This window comes from Dipodomys ordii, unplaced genomic scaffold (genome assembly GCF_000151885.1).
Source record: "Dipodomys ordii isolate 6190 unplaced genomic scaffold, Dord_2.0 Scaffold68, whole genome shotgun sequence".
Lineage (NCBI taxonomy): Eukaryota > Metazoa > Chordata > Mammalia > Rodentia > Heteromyidae > Dipodomys > Dipodomys ordii.
Genome location: NW_012267284.1, coordinates 2824729 through 2845531, shown reverse-complemented (window position 1 = coordinate 2845531; position 20803 = coordinate 2824729). Strand labels below are relative to the sequence as shown.

Here is a 20803-nt window from a genome sequence, read left to right as displayed (position 1 = left end):
ACCAGCTGAGCAAACGGGTCCCAGCAAGCAAGCTTGAGGCCCTGAATTCAAATGTTAGTACCAGAAAAACAAAACAAAACAAAAATGTGGGAAGCCCTTGCCAGCCTGAAAAACACTTCGGGAGATGCAGAGGGCATAGCAGAATTTAAGGGGGTAAATGCTGACACTCCTGTTGGGCCCTCTTGTTATAATAGAGCATTAAGACTAGCCCTGACTAAGAGCCAGTCCCCAGAAGTATAGTAGCATCTCTCTCTGAGGACCGTGACCCTGCAGAGCCCAACCTCTACCTCCTGAGTCTCTACTGACCTGTGGGACTCAACCTGGAATCACCCAGATCATCTGTGCTGTGAGCTCCCTTCGCCCTTTTTCCAACAGAATCCTAAATTCACCAGAGAGAGAATAGATGCCTGAGTGCTCTGGGAGGCCTACCCAGGTGGGATGCGCAGGCTGGGTGCACCCCCTGTGGAATTCTATGAGAAATAGGGAGGGGGCCACTGTGGAGGCAGAGAACCCCAGACTCACAGCTAGGGAAAAAGCAAGGGAAGGAATAGTAGCTCTCAACCACATGTGGTAGTGCATTCCTGTAGTCCAAACTAAGCAAACAGAGACAGCAGGATCACTTAAGTCTAGGAAATTGAGACCAGTCTGGACCAAGTGCCAGGACTGAGCCAAGAATGACAAGGGTCCCACAGGACAGAGGTCCTGGCCTCAGTGCCCTGGGAGTGTGCAGGGGTACACTCCAGATCCTGGCTCAGCCCTTACCTTGCACACCTGGGCCACCAGGCTCTCTTTTCTTTTCCTTGTCCTGCTTCTCAATTTTTGACTTGAGGTGCTCGATCTCCCTGCGCAGGTCGGAGATGACGTCCGTGTACTGTGCAATGCGGTAGGAGACATTCAGAAGGTTGCGCTTGACCTGGAAGCGGGGACAAGGTCAGCCAAAGTCAGCCCTGCATCCTTAGCACACACTGGAGGCGGGCATGGAATGTGGTTATGGATGAGTTTCAGCCAGTGCTTTCTGCTGGCCTTGACATTCTGGCACATTCTCCAATATAGGAGTACCTGGAAGGTGTTATGCCCGGTGGAACGGGTCAGACACAAAAGGACAAATACTGTGAGATTCTATGCTGGGGTCCCCAGGGCCTCCATTCCCAGGGACAGAGGTAGAAGATAGAGCCAGGGCGGTGGAGGGGGTGAATCATTCCCCTTTTAGGAAGATGAGAAACCTCAACATGTCTAATGCCACCCAACTATACACTTTAAATGTTTCAAATGACCTGGGTGGCCATGGGTCACACCTATAATCCCAGCTACTCTGAGATCTGAGGATCGAGGTTGGAGGAAGCCAACCCAGGCAGAAAAGTCCATGAGACTCTTATCCCCAATTAATCACCAAAAAAAACAGAAGTCGAGCTGTGGTTCAAGTAGTAGAGCCCTACCCTTGAGTGATAAAGCTCAAGGATGGTGTCAAGGTGGCCCTGAGTTCAAGTCCTAGTACCTATTAAAAAAATAAAAATGTCAAAAAAAGAGAAGAAGGCCAGGTGCTGGTGGCTCACGCCTGTAATCCTAGCTTCTCAGGAGACTGAGCCAGCCCAGGAAGGAAAGTCTGTGAAACTCTTACCTCCAGGGCTGGGAAGGTGGCTCAGTGGTAGAGTGCTTGCCTTGCATGCCTGAGGCCCTGGGTTCGATTCCTCAGCACCACATAAGCAAAAAGAAAAAAGCTGGAAGTGGCGCTGTGGCTCAAGTGGTAGAGCGCTAGCCTTGAGCTGAAGAGCTGAGGGACAGCGCCCAGGCCCAGAGTACAGGCCCCACAACCGGACCCCCCCTCCAAAAAAAAGAAACTCTTACCTCCAATTAACCACCAGAAAATCGGAAGTGGCTCAAGTGGTAGAGCGCTTGCTGTAGCTGAAGAGCTGAGGGACAGCACCCTGGCCCAGAGTTCAAGCCCCACATGACCCAGCCACCAGCCAGGAGCACCTAAGCCTCCTGAGGGCCAAAGCAGAGGGTCCTTCCCTAGGCAAGGAAAGGAACCTGGCCTACACACCCCATTCTCCCACCAGTGGGAGGGGAGTCTGCACTGTTGTAAGTCTCAGGTTTGCAATCCCTCCCTGTCAGCCACAGCACTGGTCCCCCCAACCCCCCCCAGGTACTGCGGGGCCTCAGGGGCTGCTGCTTTCCATCTTATCTCTCTGCTTCAAATTAATGGACATGAGCAGAGGCCAGTAACCAGCCAAGAGCAGCTTTGCAGGGCTCACCCATGTCTGTGGCAAAGGAGTAAGCCAATGAGGGGGAAGGGAAGAAATCTGAGTAAAATAGTGAATGAATGAGTGAGCATATGAATTAATGAATGAATGTGTGAGTAAATGAGTGAAAAAGTGAATAAATGAATAAGTGAATGAGTGAATAAATGAATAAGCAAGTGAATAAATGGATAAGTGAATGATTAAGAGAGTGAATAAATGAGTGAGTGAATGAGTGACAGGGTGAATGAATAAGCGAGTGACTGAATAAGTGAGTGAGTGATGAATGAATAAACAAGTGATGAATGAATGAGAGTATGAATGAGTAAGTGAGTAATGAATGGGTAAGTGGCTGAATGAATGAATGAGAGGGTGAATGAATAAGTAAATGATGAATGAATGAATGAATGAGCAAGTGAATAAGTGACAGGGTAAATGAATAAATGTGTGAGGGAGTGAGCCAGGCTCACCCGAGTCTTGATGTTCTTGGCTCTGTAGGCATAGAGCAGTGTGGTCCGTGACTCCTCGAAGCTGGAGCTGGCCGGGCTGATGTGCGCAATCATCACTGTTCGGCTGTTTCCTCCCAGGGCATCCTGTTCCGGGGAAGTGGCAGAGCTGAGTGGTGGAGCCACATGGCCTCCACCTGCCCAGTGCTGTCAGGCCTGGACCAAAGCCTGGGAGGGGCAGTGAATGCTGGGGGCGGTGCCTGGGGAGACAACCCACAGGAACAAAGCCGTGCCCCATTCAGGTCCACCCAGCCTGCCTGCTGCTGACCAAGCAGATGCCACCAGGGGCTGGACTTGGAGCATCGATTTGTCCACTTGTTTGATCCTACCTTGCTATAGGACCAAGTGACAGCATCTACTCAGGATTAAAGAAAGGATTATTTTTTGTCAGTTGTGGGGCTTGAACTCTGGGCCAGGGCACTGTCTCTGAGCTCTTCAACTCAAGGCAAGTGCTCTACCACTTGAGCCACAGTGCCACGTTCAGTTTTCTGGTGGTTAATTGGAGATAAGAGTCTCACAGACTTTCCTGCTTGGGCTGGCTTTGAACTGCGATCCTCAGATCTCAGCCTCTTGAGTAGCTAGGATTACAGACATGAGCCACAGCACCCAGCAAGAAAGAATTTTTGTTTTGTCCCTGGGGCTTGAACTCTGGGCCTGGGCGCTGTTACTCAGCTCTTCAGCTCAAGGCTAGCGCTCTATCATTTGAGCCATAGCTCCACTTCCACTTTTTCTGCTTCTGTGGTGCTGAGGAATAGAGCCCAGGGCCTCATGCATGCAAGGCAAGCACTCTACCGCTGAGCCCAAGAAAGCATTTTTTTATACATCATATCAGAACCATCTGTGATGGGGAGGTAGTAAGCTCACTGTCACTGGAGGTATTCAAGCAAGATTCAGAGGGATGGAGGGAGAGACAGGGAGTTCCCAGAATACTGTGTATGCAGTGTCCTTCCCTCAGAGGTTCTGAGAAGGGCCCTTAGGCTCAAGTCTGGGCCTCTTTCCTGCAGGTAACTCCTGGAAGCTGCCAGCAGCTGCTGAGGCTCACCTCACCCTCACAGAGGGCCACACTCACCTTCAGGAGGCGCGTGAGTTTGCTGTCACGGAAGTTCACATATTGAGCACGGCTGCCGCCCTTCTCGCTGAGCGCGTTGATACAGTTGCCCAGTGCCAGCAGCGAGCGGTTGATGTGTGCGCCCTCCTTCATCCTTTTGCCTCTGTTCTGGGTCTGTGCAGGGAGAGCAGTCTGTGCCAGGCTGAACAGGGGGTCCACCCATCATCTCCCCTCCCCATTCACATGGAGGGGAGCCTCAGGCCCAGATGAGCCCTGGGCAGGACTGCACAAAGGCCATACAGAAAAACTTGGGCTTTACATGAAAAACATGACTCAAAACCCAAATACTGGCCTGGGAATGTGGCTTAGGGGTAGAGTACTTGCCTAGTATCCAAGAAGCCCTAGGTTTGATTCCTCAGTACCACATACACGAAAAATGCTGGAAGTGGCACTGTGGCTCAAGTGGTAGAATGCTAGCCTTGAGCAAAAGAAGCTCAGAGACAGTGCCTAGGCCCCGAGTTCAAGATCCAGGACTGGCAACAAACAAACAAACAAATACTGCATACTTCCTCTCAGAGGAAGAGTCTAGATTTAAAAACAAGGGTGTGAGCATGGAAGGGAGGCTCTGGGGACCCAGTCATGGGTCAGAGGGAAGAAATGGGGTGCGGGGAGAATATGATCAAAGTATGTTATATAAAGTATGGACATGCCACATGGAAGCCCTGATCTGTGTAATTAATACACTAGTGTATAGGAAAAGAAACAATTAGATGCTGGTGGCTCAAACCTATAATCCTAGCTACACAGGAGGCAAAGATCTGAGGATCACGGCTCAAAGTCATCCTGGGCAAGAAAGTCTGTGAGACTCTTCTCCCATTAATCACTAGAAAACTGGAATTGGAGCTGTGGCACAAAGCCTTGAGCAAAAAAGCTCAGGGACAGCACCCAGGCCCTGAGTTCAAGCCCCACAACTGACAAAACAAAAGCAAAAACAAAACAAAAAAAACCACCAATTAATCTGGATACGGTGTGGTATGCCTGTAATCCCAGCCAACTCAAGAGGTAAAGGTGGGGTCTGAATAGATAGCTTCACACTACCTAGGCAGATGCTCGGGTTTAGCCTTCCTCAAGGGTGAACACAGGTGTGGTGGGGCTCAGTCTCACCTCTTCTGTCCCCCCATTGATGCCAGTCCCCCATTAACACAAGAAGCCCCCATTAATGCCAGCTCTGTGAATTCATTCCCTCAATAATCTTTGCCAGTGCCTCTTCCAGGCTGCATGCTATTCCTTTTGCTAAAATCACAGCTGGACAATGTCCTGCTCAGGCTGAGGGTGACAGATGCCCAGTGTGTGGGGCCTGACCTGGGCTGCACGCTCTGAGCCGGCCAGGTCCACCATGAACAGCCTCCCCAGCCGTACTTCCTCAGCCAGGTCAGCTGCCCGACTCCGCTGGTGCACGGTGACCTGCAGCACGGCGTGGGAGCGAGATGATGTCTTGTTGGTGGCAGTGGGCTCCTGTGTCCGTTGCCGGTTGCCTTTGGTGAGCAGCTGCATGATCTGAGGTCAAAGGCAGAAGCAGGCGGGAGGTCACAGGTCCCTGTGTGGCCACATGGGTCTTCTAGAGGTACCCAAAGAAGTGGAGGAGGGGTGGCCACAGAGCTTGGGGCTTTGTACACTGCCCCTGCCCCTTGTCTGTTCATGGCAGACATCACCAATGGATTACCCAGAATGGCCCCAGGCCCCTTTTCATTTAGAACTTGGGCGGTTGTAAGTTAGCTGGAGTTGGCATGTGCAGTGTGAACTTGGGGAACTCAAACTCAAGACAGCAAACCTCTGCTGAGCACCTGCTGTATCCAAGTCCATGCCAGACTGCAGACTGTGCATAGAGAAAGGTTGCTACAGCCGGGCTCCGGTGGCTCATGCCTGTAATCCTAGCTACTCAGGAGGATGAGATCTGAGGATCATGGTTCCAAGCCAGCCCAGGCAGGAAAGACCGTGAGACTCCTATCTCCAATAAACCACTAGAAAACCGGAACTGGCGCTGTAGCTCAAGGGGTAGAGCGCTCGCCTTGAGCTGAAGAGCTGAGGGACAGCGCCCAGGCCCGGAGTTCAAGCCCCATGACCGACAAAAAAAAAAAAAAAAGAGAGAGAGAAAGGTTGCTACAGTTGCCATTATTCATGATCAAGCAATATCAGCATGTTAGGGTATGCCTGTAATCTCACCTACTCAGGAGGCAGAAGTAGGAAGATTGTGATTTGAGGCAAGCCCTGGGTTCAATTCCTCAGTACCACATAACCAGAAAAGGCTGGAAATGGCACTGTGGTTCAAGTGGTGGAGTGCCAGCCTTGAGCAAAAAGAAGCTCATGGACAGAATCCAGGCCCTGAGTTCAAGCCCCAGGACTGGCAAAAAAAAAAATCCCTACAAACAGCTGGGTGTAGGGTACTGGACTTGTGCCAGCAGGGCAGCACACACTCACTTGAGGTCAATAGCTGGGAGTCTGACAAAAGGGGACACAGAAACTCTGGGAGCAACACAGGGTGCGGTCAGGAAGACTACCCCAAGAGTGGCTACACAGCCAGCCAGCTAGGGAGAAGACAGGACTGTGAAAATGTTTGCAGTCTACCCTGGTAAGGAAGCCATTGTTAGGATGAGCAGGAAAAGTAGGTTCAGATCTGAGCTGGCTCAGGAGCAGCAGGTTGGGACCAGCAGGAGGGTTGTATGGACAAGGACCAGAGCCTGATCCCAGAGGCCATGGTAGGTGTGGGCTCAATGCGTGATGTCTGCCCTGACCACAGCCAAGAGGCAGAGTAAGTGTGTTTGTCATGCTCTTCCATCAAGACCAGAGGCTTGGCAACCCTGGGAGATGTGCTTGTATGAGTCTCCATTCGGTAAACTTAACCAAAACTGTTGTGAGCTTCACCCATAATTCTAGCTACTTGAGAGGCTGAGATCTGAAGCTCAAGGTTCAAAGCCAGCCTGGGCAGGAAAATCTGTGAGACTCTTGTCGCCAATTAAGCACTGAAAGTAAAGTCAGAAGTGGAGCTGTGACTAAGGTGATAGAGTGGCAGCTTTCCATGACTAACCTAAGGGACACACCCAGGCCCTGAGTTCAAGCCTTACTGCCGGCACAAAAACCTTGAGTCATGTTGTGCAGCTGCAAGCCCTCACCTCCTGGGCGTTGGAGGTGGATACCTCTGTGATCCCTGCAATCTGGATGCTGCCTTTCGAATCTTCCCTGAGGTCCAGAAACCCTGAAGATGGATTCAGCAGGTCCCGGATCACTTCATTATAAATCTGTTGTTGAGCAGGAAGGTTAGAACAAAGCAGCACTCCAAGGCCTTGCATACCACTGGGGCCTACCTGGTTGCAGGCAGAGGCTCTACCTAGGTGCCATTGCCCTTCCTGTACCCAGGAGGCTCACCTCCAGGTAAGACATGGACACGCTGTACTCCGTGTTGTCCTGATTCTCCTTGATAGCCTTGAAGAGGTCAGTGAGGGTCTGCAGGTAGATGCCGGGCTCAGCATCCATGCCCAGCATTGTATACGTCTTCCCGGCACCTGTGGGGAGGTGTGGCTCCTGAGGCAGCCCCAGGTGTATTGGATGAGAAGAGAATGGGTATGGGGGCTCATGCTTGTCATCCCAGCTGCTTAGGAGGCAGATTCAGGAGGATCACAGTTTGAGGCCAGCTTGAACAAAAAGTTTCTGAGAAGCTGGGCACTGGTGGCTCACGCCTATAATCCTAGCTACTCAGGAGCTGAGATCTGAGAATCATGGTTCAAAGCCAGCCCCGGAAGGAAAGTAGGTGAGACTCTTATCTCAATTAACCACCAGAAAAACAGGAAGTGATGCTGTGGCTCAAGTGGTAGAATGCTCACCTTGAGCTAAGGGACAGTGCCCAGGCCCAGAGTTCAAGCCCCACACTGACCAAAAGAAAAGAAAAGGAAAAAGAAAAAGTTCCTGGGGCTGGGAAGGTGGCTCAGTGGTAGAGCGCTTGCCTTGCATGCCTGAGGCTCTTGGTTGGATTCCTCAGCACCACATAAGCAAAAAGAAAAAAGCCGGAAGTGGCGCTGTGGCTCAAGTGGTAGAGCGCTAGCCTTGAGCTGAACAGCTGAGGGACAGCACCCAAGCCCAGTGTTCAGGCCCCATGACCGGACCCAAAAAAAAAAAAAAAAACAAAAGAAAAGAAAAAGTTCCTGAGAGCCAGGGGCTGGTGGCTAATGCCTGTAATCCCAGCTACTCAGGAGGCTAAGATCAGAGGACTATGGTTCAAAGCCAGCCTAGGTAAGGAAAGTCCATGAGACTATTATCTCTAATTAGCCACCTGAAAACTGGGAGTAGAGCTGTGGCTCAAAAGGGTAGAATATTAGCCTTGAGCCTTGGGACAATGCCCAGGCCCTGAGTTCAAGCCCTAGGACTGGCAAAAAAAAAAAGGGTAGGGGCATGATTGAAGTGGTTGAGTGTGAGGCCTTGAATTCAAACCCCAGCCCCTTTAAGAAGAAAAATGTAGGAAGAAGGAAGAAGTGGAGGAGGAAGAAGGAAGAAGAGGAGGAAGAGAGGAAGAAAAGAGGAGAAAGAAGAGGAGGAGAAGGAAGAGGAAGAAGAGAAGAAGGAGGAGGAGGAAGAGGAAGATGAGGAGGAGAAAGAGGAGGAGGAGGAGGAGGAGGGCAATTGGAAGTTGACCACCAAGTCCACTTCCTCCTGGGCAGTACCTGAAGGCCCGTAGGCGAACACTGTGGTATTGTATCCAGAAATGATCCCCTCCACCAGGTGCCCAATGGTGGCCTGGTATACGTCCTCCTGTAGACAGACAGGACATAAGTGGATGGCGCTGTGCACTGGGACTGGACGGGAAGTGTCATCTGTGGGTGGGCTGTCCAACTGCACAGCCCAGGGACATGCAAGAAGTCAGGAAAGACCTAGGCGTTGAAATCCCGTTGCCAACCCTGGCTGCATCGCTGGACAATCCTGGACACTCTGCCAAGCTTCACAGTGAGACGATGCCCACAGAGGCTGGGTTTGGGGAGGATTCATGGAGAAGGCTTTCAGGAATGGATGCCATCAAGCCTGATGCCAGCTGGAGACTGAACCCACACGAGTCATTCTCAACACTTCTTCCAGACCAGGAAGAGGCAAAGAGCTGGTGGCACATGCCTATAAATATAGCTACTCAGTAGCTGAGATTTGAGGATCTTGGTTCAACCTAGCCTGGGCAGGAAAAGTCCATGAGACTCTTATCTTCAAAAAATTACTCAGAAAAAGCCAGAAGTGAGCTATGGCTCAAGTGGTAGAGCTATGAGCAAAAAAAAAAAAAAAAAAAAAAACCTCAGATAAAGAAGCTTACAAAAGTTTTTCTTAAAAAGACAACATCTTGAAGAATGGGAAGGAAGCCTCGGAGTAATAAGGAAGGACCTTATGTAATCAAAGATTGGGATGCAAGGAGCTGGGCTGAAAGGGAACTGACAAATGAAAAGGCATTAAGAAGAGGAAGTTACTCAACCATGTCACTGTAACTGGGAAATGTGTGATCTAATTAATAAACATGCAGAGAACTCTGTATTACAAAAAAAAAAAAAGCTCAGAGACAATGCCCCAGGCCCTGAGTTCAAGCCTCAGGATGGGCACAACAATGACAGAGAACTGAAAGAGAGGGGCTGGGAAGGTGGCTCAGTGGTAGAACACTTGCCTTGCATGCCTGAGGCTCTGGGTTCGATTCCTCAGCACCACATAAGCAGAAAAAAAAAGCTGGAAGTGGCGCTGTGGCTCAAGTGGTAGAGCGTTAGCCTTGAGGTGAAGAGCTGCCCAGGCCCAGAGTTCAGGCCCATGATTGGACCCCCCCAAAAAACAAAACAAAACAAGAACTGAAAGAGATCATGGACTGGGGGTGATGACTCATACCTGTAATCCCAGCAACTGGGGCGGGGGAAGGGGAGATGGGGAAGAAGTGGAGGTAGCAGGGTCAGTCTTGGCTAGTCCAGGCAAAATGTGAGCCACGAATGTAAAAATAACGAAAGCAAGAAGGGCTAGGGGCATGGCTCAAGTGGTATAACAGCTGCCTAGCAAGTACAAAGTTCAAACCTCAGTAAACACACAAAAATAAACCAACCAACAAATAAATAATAAACAGAAATTGAGACACGAAGCTCTGGCCTTTGGCATGGGACAAAGCTGGGATGGGGCAGGGAATCTGGGAATGCCAGAATGTGAATGAAAGTACACATTTCCAGCAGCGGGAGTGAGCTCACAGTCCCCAGGGGTGGGCAAGGAGAGACATCTCAGGGCTCTGTGTGGCCTTGGACATAAAGGTTATTAGGACAGAAAAGCCAGGCTGCTCAGGCAGTGGCTGGGGAAACCCCTCTGCTTTCCAGTGATGCTGAGTCTTGAAGACTGGGTTCAGATCTTGCCCGGGGCAGGGGGTGGGGGCAGAGGGGAGGGGCACGGGGAGGCACCTGGGATGCATGCTGGTCGAAAACAGTGTCAAAGATGAAGGTGCGCTCCCGGGAACGGTGTGGGCGCAGGGGGTCCTCCGGGTCCTCGCCAGGGTCCATGAGCGCCACCACCTGGAAGCAATGAGAAGCAGGGGCCAGAGGACGGGCCTGAGATCCTGGGAAAGACCATGGCTAAGCCTGCCCCTCTGGACCCCAGCTAGGCAGGCTGAGAGCTCTACCCCACCTGTACCCTCTTCTTCCTTTTTCCTTTTTGGTGCCAGCCCTGGAGCTTCAACTCAGAGCCTGTTCCAGGTTGGCTTTTCTTTGGGAGGGAGGTGGGTGTCAGCCATGAGGGCTTAAATTCAGAGCCTGGGCACTGTTCCTGAACTTCTCTGCTCAAGGCTACTGCTCTAACAACTTGAACCACATAGCTTACTTCTGCCTTTCTGGTGGTTAATTGGAGATGAGAGTCTTATGGGCTTTTCTGCCCAGGCTGGCTTCAAACCATGATCCTTAGCTCTCAGCTGCCTGAGAAGCTGAGATGACAGGTGTGAGCCACCAGCACCTGGCTTGGCTTGGCAGCTCTTGAACAAATAGTCTCAATTTAGCACAATTGGAGAATCAGTAACTCACTAGGGGTAGACCTTGTAAAATGTAGAGTGCTGGGCTGGCTGCCTGTTGCTGTGTCTACTCTGCTGGCCCTGAGTCTTTCTCTTGCCTCTGGCTCAGGGGGCTGCATAGCCATGGGGTGGAGGGGTGGGGGGTAGGGCAGGGAGAACAAAGAGCATCCCAAACTCCATCCACGCCTTTGTTTCTCCAAGAGCCGGGTTGCCCCTGGGACCAGTTCACTCTTATATAAATACGTTATTATGAAGCCAAGCATATTAGACTCCCTGGGGATAGCCCTTCCCTGGGAATTAGGGGTCTGAGAGGGAAGACAGATTCACTGGAAACCACACATGCCATGGCTGGTGGGGATCAGGGGGGGCTGGAGCACTTGAGTGGAACCATGGAGTTGAAGGGTACAAAGCCCCAGCTTCAGCCTACTGCCTGATCCACCACCTAAGCCCCATCCCCCAGGTCCCGGGAGGCCAGGTCTCTGGGTGTTTGGTGAGTCAGTGATAACGAGGGTCCTCAGGGCCGCTCCTGGCTGTCAGCCAGCACTCATGTTCCATGACATGATCTAACTCCACTCTGCTTTTCCTTCACCTTCTGGGAAGGAAGAGGGAGGGGCATGGGACAGTGTGTGGGACAGAGATGAATGTACACACACGCACACATGCACGTGCACGTGTACACACACACACACACACACACACACACACACACACGCTATGGGCCACAGGAAGACTTGATGGGTCTTATACCAGGAGCCTTCCAACCAGCAGGGCTAGGAGGGGACTTGCAGAAGTGGGCTCTAAACCTGTTCAGTGGCCACTGCTTGCTGGCTAGGAGGTATTGGGTGATCTTAAGTCTCTAGATCTTATGCTGGCCTCCAGCCCAGCTTTTTTGCTGGTTCATTAGAGGTAGGAGTCTTCTGGCTTTGTCTGCCAAAACGGCTTTGCAGTAACTAGGAGTACAGACGTGAGCCAGAGGCACCCAGCCTCCCTCAGTTTTTCTATTTGTAAAACAGCCACAATCATAGAACCCATCCACCAAGGGGCAGGACAGATGAACAAGGCCTTGTGCACAGCCCAGAGCTTCTTTTGGTTCTTAGATCAAAAAGGTATTTTGTATAATTACAATTTATTTATTTGTTGGCCGTGGAACTTGAATTCAGGGCCTGAGCACTGTTCCTGGACTCTTCTGCTCAAGGCTAGTACTCTACCACTTTGAGCCACTACTTTCAGTTTTCTGGTGATTAATTGGAAATAAGAGTCTCATGGACTTTATTGCCCAGGCTGGCTTTGAACTGCAATCCTCAGATCTTCTTAGTGGCTAGCTAGGATTGCAGGCTTATTTTGTGTAATTATAAAGAACAGTATTAAGAGGACAAAAAGGAAAATCTGAATGTTATCTGTAGATAATATTGGGTTCATATGAACTTCCTGGTTTGCTTTCATTATGTAAAAGTCCAAGCTGGGCACTGGTGGTTCATGCCTGTAATCCTAGCTACTCAGGAGGCTGAGATCTGAGGATCATGGTTCAAAGCCATGGAGATAAGAGTCTCCAATAAACCACCAGAAATTGGAAGTGATGCTGTGGCTTAAGTAGTAGAGCACTAGCCTTGAGCTGAAGAGCTGAGGGACAGCGCCCAGGCTCAGAGTTCAAGCCTCATGACCAGGAGAGGGGGATTGGGGAGTTCCCTGTCTTTTTATTGGTTTTGCTGGTCTCATATTTGCTAATCAAGTACTCTATCACTTGAACCATAGACCATAGTCCTATCCCTCCCACCATTCTTTTTTTTCCTGGGGTTTAACTCAGCCCTTAGCTCCTAGGCACTATCTCTCTGCTTTTTTACATAAGACTGGCATTCAACCACTTGAACCACAGCCCCTCTTCCAGTTTTTTTGGTGGTTAATTGAAGAGTCTCCCAGCTTTGAAACTCAGTGCTGGTGGCTCAGGTCTGTAATCCTAGCTTCTCAGGAAGCTGAGATCTGAAAGCCAGCCCACGCAGGAAAGCCCATGAGATGCTTATCTCCAGTGCAGATGAGGCTCACTGGTCATATCATGTTCATGGTTGGTCAGGTGACAGTAGCACCACTATCTTAAGGGCAGACACTACTCAGTGTCTCCAGGCTGACCTGTGAGCTCTCATCACAGCACAGACGGTCTCCCTGCAAACTTTCTGCTCGCCTCAACTTGGTTGCCTGGGACCTCCTGGCCAGCTGTGCCCATCCCTAGGGGTTCTCTGCCCTCTGCCTGCATCCTGGTTCGTGGGTCCTTGAGCCCCATTTCACACCCCCTACTGTCAAACCTGGCAATCAGCCTGGCAAGTACATCCCAGGGCAACGGCTTCCCGAGCGGTGGGGCCGGGCTCCAAGCTGTCTCTGAGGAGGCTCCCTGGGGATTGCAGCCAATGGTGCCCTATCTCGCCACAGCCCCTGGGCCTCCAGTGCACATCTGTGCTGACCCTTCCCACTGAGCCCCCTCCCCTCCGCCCGCTGGGGCTGGGCCTGCTCCTGGCTCTGCCCTAGGCTCTCACTGGGTACTTGTGTGAGGGTGGTGTGCAGGGACCCCCAGCGCTCTGCATTTAAGGGCAACAGGGGTGGCTCAGCCCTACACTGGATTGGATCCCAGCTGTGTGGCAGCATTGGCCGAATGACTGAGTGACACAGATACAGGGCAGACAGCAAGGGGAGATGGATGACCACCACAGACCATCCAGACTCACCTGGTCCCCCACTTTGTGGGCAATGACAGTGGCCCCTTCTTCTAGTTCTGCACTGTTGAGTGGGCGGATCCTAAGTGCCACCTGTGGAGGGACAGGAGCAGCATGTCCGCAGGGGTCTCTCTGAGCCCACTCCCCCTTTCAACCCCAATACCAAGACCGTCAGCCCCAACTGTCTCTCCTTCTCTGGTAGCCTTGAGCTCTTAGGCAGCAGGAAAGGTCCCAGCCCTGAGTACACCTAAGCTCTGCTCTCAAAGAACACTTGTATGGTGTTGTTGGTACCTCTCAGCAACAGCAACCCTTTCAGGAATATAATCACTGAACAGAGAGGTCAAGTAACCTGCCCAAGGCCACCAGGAAAGTCACGAGCACTTTTAAAGGGTTTCCCATAAAGAATCCTACGCCTCTGTGCTATGCTCTCTGCCAAGCTTCTTTTTCCTAAGGGGGGCATTAGGCTCTGGGTTGGGACTGGGGATAGGGCTTGGTAGGGGCTAAGGATGCACCCCCACCCCCGTGTTGTCCCAAGTGCTAAGTTCCTGGAGAGGAACATTCAGAAGGCGGGAGGTGGGGGAGTGGGTGTGTGGGGAGCAGGACATGGAGAGCAGAGTGGGAACATAGTCTCATTATGGGGCTGAGAGTTGATGTGAGGGCGCTGGGTTTGGAGGCTGGGCAAGGTAGAAGCAGGGAGGGCCCAGGCCTCCACAGTAAATCAGCAGAGGAACAGGCAGGAGGGACTCACCATGAGCTGCTGGTCCTTGGGCTCCATTGCTCTTAGGGTGGGGCTGCCCCTGGCTGGGGAGAGGCCAGCAGCCTGATGTGAGGGCATCCTGCTGGTCAGGCCTGGCCCCAGCTGCCCGTTAGGTTGGAGACACAGAGACATCTCAGACCCGCCCCGCCCAGGTGACGTCAGCTGAGTCCCTGAGGATGGGGCTGGGCCAATCCTCACTGGGGCCACAGAGCCTGCCATTTGGAGCAGGGCCACGAAGGGCAGCTCCAATTCTATGTCCTTGAGACATGAGCCATAGGGCCCAGGAACCCCTAATAGAGCATGCACCTAATACCACAGCCACCCTGCCCAACACCTGCCCTTTACCAGCTCTTCAATGGAGGCCCCTCCCCACAGCCCACCCTGGGTTCCACCTGGGCTGTCAGGGCAGGCTCTGGGGCTTTGCTGAGGGGACAGGCTGAGGCTGGAGAAGCAATGGCAGCTATAAACACAATTTGCAGATGACTTTCAAGTTCCTGAGGAGCTAGGGTGTTCAGTGCACCAAGCCTACCTGATCAAGGTGGGCCAGATGAGTTTACTGCCTAAATGCTGCACTCCTTTCTCCTGGACAGACAAGGTTCTCTGGAGTTGACCCCCTCTGATACCATGCCTCCTCAGACCAAGCACCTGGCTGCCTCCTGGCAAAGCTACTCCCAGCCTCTTTCTTGGTGTCAGGAGGCTGCAATCCCACCAGTGAGAAAGGAAGGTCACCCTCAGACACCCTCATGATTCTTCCATGGGCATCCTCCAAGAGCCCAGAAATTTGTGTGCAGGTACCAGTGCTTGACCACCCGGAGCAGATGAGGCCCTGGCCCAGGTCCACAGTGTAAGACAGCAAGCACCAAAGGTTTCCAAAATCCTTTTATTTACAAATCATGTAAACCAATTACAATGATGCTTCAAACAGTGGCAAGTTTGAAAGTTTAAAACCCGTTAAATGTGCTAAAAGTCTGCCCTTTCCTTCTCAGCCATAAAATGAGAACACTGTGTAGTTGAAAGAACTGGGGAATAAACCCTGAAGCTCTGGGTTGAGGGGTGGGGGTGAGCAGAAGGCAAGTCAGTTCTGCCAGGTGTCTCAAGAAACCCTTGGATCCAAGGATCATGCTGGAGGGCAAGCACAGTGCTGTGGACAAGGACTCTGTGGCATTCCAGAGGCCAGTACTCCTCTCCCGGGCCCCTGGCTGCAGATCCCCCATTTCCAACTGAGCTCCACAAGGCTGGGTAGAAAGCAGGAGACTACAGGAAAACCCAGGCGCAATTGCACAGCTGCCACTCTCTTCTCCACAGAAGTGCTAACGACAGAGGTCCACTGAGCTGAACTGCAAGTCTTTTCGAGGAAAACAAATGAGAAACCGGTGGGGACCCACTGGCCTAACTTGTGGCTGGAGAGGCAGAGAGCCAGAGGCAGACTATAGAGAGCGGGCTGGTGTGAATGACCTTACTGCTGAGGGGGCAGGCACCTGAGGCAAGGCCGCTATCTCCGTGTAAAGAGAGGAGAAAGACAGGTTTTTCATACAGGTTTGTTTTTATTTGCATGTTCACCTGCAAAGAGAACCAGCCACACCTGGCTGGCCGAGGCATGTCCGGGGCAGGTATCTGCTCTCCAGAACCAGGCACTGGCTGGTGCATGGGACAGCAGGTGGAAGAGACGCTGAGCTGGACAAAGCCCTGGCCACGTCCCTGGCAGCAGGAGTGAAAGGAGTCAGCAGGGCACTGCAGAGTCCATACAGTGAACGTGGTGGTCGAAGAAACCCAAACAGAAAATGTGAAAGCAGTACCGAACCCCACTGTGGACACCAGGGCTTTAAAGGCACAAGGCTGTGTCGGGGTGGAAGAGCCCAGGGGTGCCCACATCCAGAGCACACACAGGTGAGGTCCAGGGGCCCTGCCACTTTCTGTACAGGACGGCCTCGGTTCCAGGGTGGAGCATAGCGACACTGCAAAGGAACCACAGGTCAGTGCTGTGTCCTTCCACATGCTAGGGCAACAACAGGAGCCGCTGCTGACCTAGCCCATGAGCAGGTACACAACTGCTACACTGAAGGGCTGGAAGAAAGATCTGCTTCAGTTCACAAGGGATGTGTGGTGCTTCCCATGGAGGGATTCCTGCAGAGGACCTCCCACGGGCCCAGGACAGAAATTGGATATGAGCCCTTCATCACTGCCATGAGGGGACCCCATGATCCACATGTTCCTGTGAACCCAATGACCTGGTCAGAGACAGCAAGGAGCCCTTCCTTTCCCAAGAGGATCTCACCACAGTGCTTGCTCATTCCTGGCTCCCAAGAGGAATGACCTCCTCGGTGACAAAGAACTCTATGGTCTCCTCCTCCCAGTCATCCACGTTGCTGTCCAGCTCGTCAGTGTCCACCCCTGAGGACAAAGGAAAGGCTAACCCTGGGCACTGCACTCATCAGGCCTGGCCCACCCATAGGGCAGGGAGATTCCTCATCTCTAAACAATTCCAGAACCTTCCACTTACCTCCTCGCAGTTCCAGACGCTCATTTTTCTGTTCCATGTAGAGTTCTTGGGCCCTTTTCCGGTATTTCCGGAAATCCTCCATCATGGTTCGTCTTCTTTCCACCAGTTCCTACAGGCAAAGTTGGGGGTCAGTTACATAATCAACATGGAACCCATCTCCATTCAGGTTATGTCTACTTAACCAAGAAGAAACATTCTCCCATCAGTAGGGACCCTGCAGGGTGCCAGTGGCTCATGCCTGTAACCCTAGCTACTCTGGAGGTTGAGATATGAGGAATGTGGTTCAAAACCAGCCCAGACAAGAAAGTCCATGAGACACCAGAAGTGGTCCTGTAGCTCAAATGGTAGAGTGCTCACCTTGAGCTGAAAAGCACCCAGGCCCAGGGTTCAAGCCCCATGACTGACAAAAATAATAAATATAATAGAGGGATTCTATGAGCCAGGCAAGGTGGCTCATGCCTGTAATTCTTGCAGGAGGCTGAGACTGGAAGAATCATTGTTTAAGCCAGCCTGGGCAAAAAAAAGTTCACAAGAACCCATCTTAACTCATAAAAACCAAGTGTGCACTGGGCACTGGTAGCTCATGCCTATAATCCTAGCAACTGGAGGCTGAGATCCGAGTCTCATATCTCCAATTAACTGCCAGAACACCAGAAGTAGTGTTGTGTGCTACCTAGAGGTAGAAGGCTAGCCTTGAGCAAAAGAGCTCAGGGACAGTGCCTAGGCCCAGAGTTCAAGGCCCACTATCAACAAAAACAAAAAAAAATAAATGTGGTGGTGTGTACCTATCATACTAGCTATGAGGGAAACATAAATAGGATAAGCATAAACATATATATCAAATGCTATTTTAAAACCAAAAAGGGTGATGGTTTAAGTAGTAGAGTAGTTCTCCCACCTCTAGAAGAAATGCCATGGTACACAGACCTCCTCCAGACCTACCCAGTGCAGGGTGCCCTCCCGTCAGGGCCAGGGTAGACAGAGTCTCACCTTTGAAGCTTTGGACTGGCTCAGACGATCCTTTTGCTCAAAGATCTTTGAGTATTTCTTCAGATCCTTCTTTATTTGCTGAAACAAAGACTGACTCAGTACTGCACAGCGTGCAAGCATCTTCAGCTGCAGATGAGGTGACCCCACAGCCTGGGCATGCACACCTTTGCTGGGCCTTGCTCTGCCCTCACTGCCGGATCCCCCACTCCCTGCCTACCCCACTGCTCTCAACACCACCTCCCCTCCTCCCCAGCTTTGTGGATCCCCACTAGGAAACTTCCTTCCTGTCTGGCGCCATGTGTGGACCTCCTGCAGGCTGGTGGAGGCCACCTCCACACTTTAGACCAACCTTTCCATTTGGTCCCCCAGCTCCCTCAATGGGCACTCTACTTTCCTCTCCTACATGCCTATGTGTGGCCAGGCTGCCAACCTTTATCTGCTCCTGGCTGAGAAGTGATGGGGGCCGTGGTCTCCAGAGCAGCTGGCAGAAGCGGTCCTTGTTATTCTTCTGCAGTAAGCGTCCTTGGAATGTCCACAGCCAGTAAGCGTTGTCTACCTGCAAAAGGGCAGTGGGTGCCCTGAGTGGGCAAGTGCCTTCTGTGCCAGACAACCCAACCATCACACTTGTCAATCATGTTCTGGATGTGGTCTCTGATCTCACTGTACATACCTCACATTAGGGCGGGCAGCAAACAGGAGGCATAATCAACTACAGACTACATGTAGATAGGAGTCACATGCGTCCCTGTCTAACCACAGCCTGCAACAAGAACCTTGTGCCAGAACCTGTAATTACACCTGGCTCTGTCAGCCAGCCTCATATCACAATACAGGATTTTCCTGATGAAGTAGTGCCCTGACTCCTGCACTGCATGGTCACCTTCACAGACCAGCACTCTGGGGATCAAGGGCTCCAAAAGCCGTGGCCAGTGCAACCTTATCTGACCACAGAAACTACTACCCCAGGCAGGGTTCCCAGTGTGTGTGGAAAGCTGGCTTTTCTGCGAGTTCATCCTCTGCACAGAACCCCTGACCACCTCACACATGCAGACTGGAACAACAGCTCAGTGAAAATAAGTCATCAGGAAGTGGTAGCATGGATCACACACAGTAGAGAGCTAGCTGTGAGCTGAAGAAAGCTCAGTACAGGGTGAGGCTCTGGGTTGTTTTTAGGTTCGAGACCAGTACTTAAACTTGGTATTTGATGCTTTTGCTCACTGGCTGGTGCAACCAACCGAGGCATGTCTCCAATTCCAAGACTCTGAGTTCAAATACTAGTATTGGCAAAAGAAAAAAGTCATGAAAGACATTCTTGACAGATGTAACCCCCATTTAGGTGCAGTGAGCCCACCATAGAGCAGGAGGCACTGCACAGGATATGGCTTTGTGCTTTCTCAGCCCCTCTGGGCACAAGCTGACAGGCTCCAGGCCATGGACCTCTGAGAGCTCCCTCTTAGCCACCCACCAATGGTGCTGCTCCTGAGCATGGCTTGCCATCTGCCACCCCGAACCCTTCACCCACTTTCACAGACAGCAGCCTTAATTAACTCTGGCCAGACAGTATAATGAAATCAGAAATCAAGGCCAAGCTGGGTGCCAGTGGCTCACTCCTGAAACCCCAGCTACTAGGGAAGCTGAAAACCAGAGGATCCTAGTTTCAGGCCAGTCTAGGTAGGGAAGTCAGGACCCATTTCCTCACAAGGATGCTGGAAAGGTGACCTGCCCCTGCAATCCCAGCAGTATGGGGAGCCTACAGCAGTCAGATTGCGGCTTGGGTATATGCCTAGGCAGGAAAGAGGCTCCATCACCAAGTAACCAGTGAAGACCAGCTGGGGGCCTGGATTAATGGTAGAGTATCTAGCAAGCAGGATAAGATTAAAAAAAAAAAAAAGCCCCAGAAACTGAGGGGAAAAAAAGGTCAAAGACAGAAAGTGCCAGGCTCCAGTCTCCCAAGGGTCCAAGGAGCAGGTCTGGGCCATCAAGTCCCTACCTTATGGCTCCACCAGGACACAGAGGTGACCACATAGCGCCCAGTCGGATCCCACTCTACGTCAGAGGCCATGTAGTGCTCGGCGATGTTCATAACGGTGCAGTCTGAGGTGTCCACAAATGCCAAGGCCCCGTTCATGCTGTGGACATAGCATAAAGGCCATGTCACACATGGGCCCTGAGAGGCACAGGGGGCCACAGGGAGCAGAGCCCTAGGCCCTGCTGCCTCAACCCATGTTTACCAGGCAAATAATCAGAGCAACCACCTCAAAACAGTGTGCCACTATGGTGCATGGACGGGCTGTGGTACTACCACTTCTTTAGTCCTATCCCAGGATAAGAGCTCCTCTATAACCACAGTAACCATCCATGATATAGCAGGGGGGAAGTGACAGGGACCCTTTCCCCATGCTCAGCCAGGATGGGCTCTCGCCTACCCCAACATGCAGAGCACCCATGACCCACCTTCTCAGCCCGGCCAGCACAACAAACTGCCCCTGGGGACTCCAGAAGATGGTGTTAGCCTGCTGCTTGTCGAACATCTCTGAAAGGAAAGCCACGCTGGGTGAAGACTGCACGCCCAGTTTTATGGCCAAGATACAGTGCCAGGCCTGCCCCAGGAGGCTGGTGTGTATACACGTGCATATGTGCACACACACACACAGTTACACATACCACAGACCCACTGCTGATGCAAGAAAGCTATCTCATGAGTTGGAATGCTTACCTCAAAGGGGAAAAAAAGGAAAAGCAAAACTACTGGGGTACTTTGAAGGAAGTACATATTGTCTTTTTAATTTCACAAGACAATTGACAAAGGATTCCTGACATGAAGTACTTATTAGGGCAGTGTCTCATTAGGGAGAAGTGACCCCAACAAAACTCAGGGGCAATCCTTGTGTGTTCATAAAACTTCCTAAGTCAGGGCTCAGAAGGTGGCTCAGTGGTAGAGCACTTGCCTTGCATGCCTGAGGCCCTGGGTTCGATTCCTCAGCACCACATAAGCAAAAAGAAAAAAGCCGGAAG

At 51.7% G+C, this 20803-nt stretch overlaps 2 protein-coding genes across 2 annotated transcripts in view; both read right to left on the bottom strand.

The window, feature by feature from the left end:
• Positions 1 to 14316, bottom strand: part of LOC105990863 (kinesin-like protein KIF19) — a 30467-nt gene extending 16151 nt beyond the window's left edge. The window contains exons 1-10 of the mRNA XM_013023380.1: positions 14290 to 14316; positions 13554 to 13634; positions 10241 to 10351; positions 8504 to 8591; positions 7215 to 7351; positions 6962 to 7087; positions 5154 to 5348; positions 3813 to 3965; positions 2708 to 2830; positions 763 to 913 (exon numbers count right to left, since the gene is read on the bottom strand). Coding sequence (XP_012878834.1) covers positions 763 to 913; positions 2708 to 2830; positions 3813 to 3965; positions 5154 to 5348; positions 6962 to 7087; positions 7215 to 7351; positions 8504 to 8591; positions 10241 to 10351; positions 13554 to 13634; positions 14290 to 14316 — 1192 coding nt within the window. The remainder of the gene's footprint in view (positions 1 to 762; positions 914 to 2707; positions 2831 to 3812; positions 3966 to 5153; positions 5349 to 6961; positions 7088 to 7214; positions 7352 to 8503; positions 8592 to 10240; positions 10352 to 13553; positions 13635 to 14289) is intronic.
• Positions 14317 to 15822: 1506 nt separating this feature from the next.
• The window catches only part of Eif3b (eukaryotic translation initiation factor 3, subunit B), a 41107-nt gene continuing 36126 nt past the window's right edge, over positions 15823 to 20803 (bottom strand). The window contains exons 12-18 of the mRNA XM_013023510.1: positions 20243 to 20401; positions 19779 to 19917; positions 18219 to 18344; positions 17789 to 17866; positions 16799 to 16907; positions 16574 to 16689; positions 15823 to 16253 (exon numbers count right to left, since the gene is read on the bottom strand). Coding sequence (XP_012878964.1) covers positions 16586 to 16689; positions 16799 to 16907; positions 17789 to 17866; positions 18219 to 18344; positions 19779 to 19917; positions 20243 to 20401 — 715 coding nt within the window. The 3' untranslated portion in view covers positions 15823 to 16253; positions 16574 to 16585. The remainder of the gene's footprint in view (positions 16254 to 16573; positions 16690 to 16798; positions 16908 to 17788; positions 17867 to 18218; positions 18345 to 19778; positions 19918 to 20242; positions 20402 to 20803) is intronic.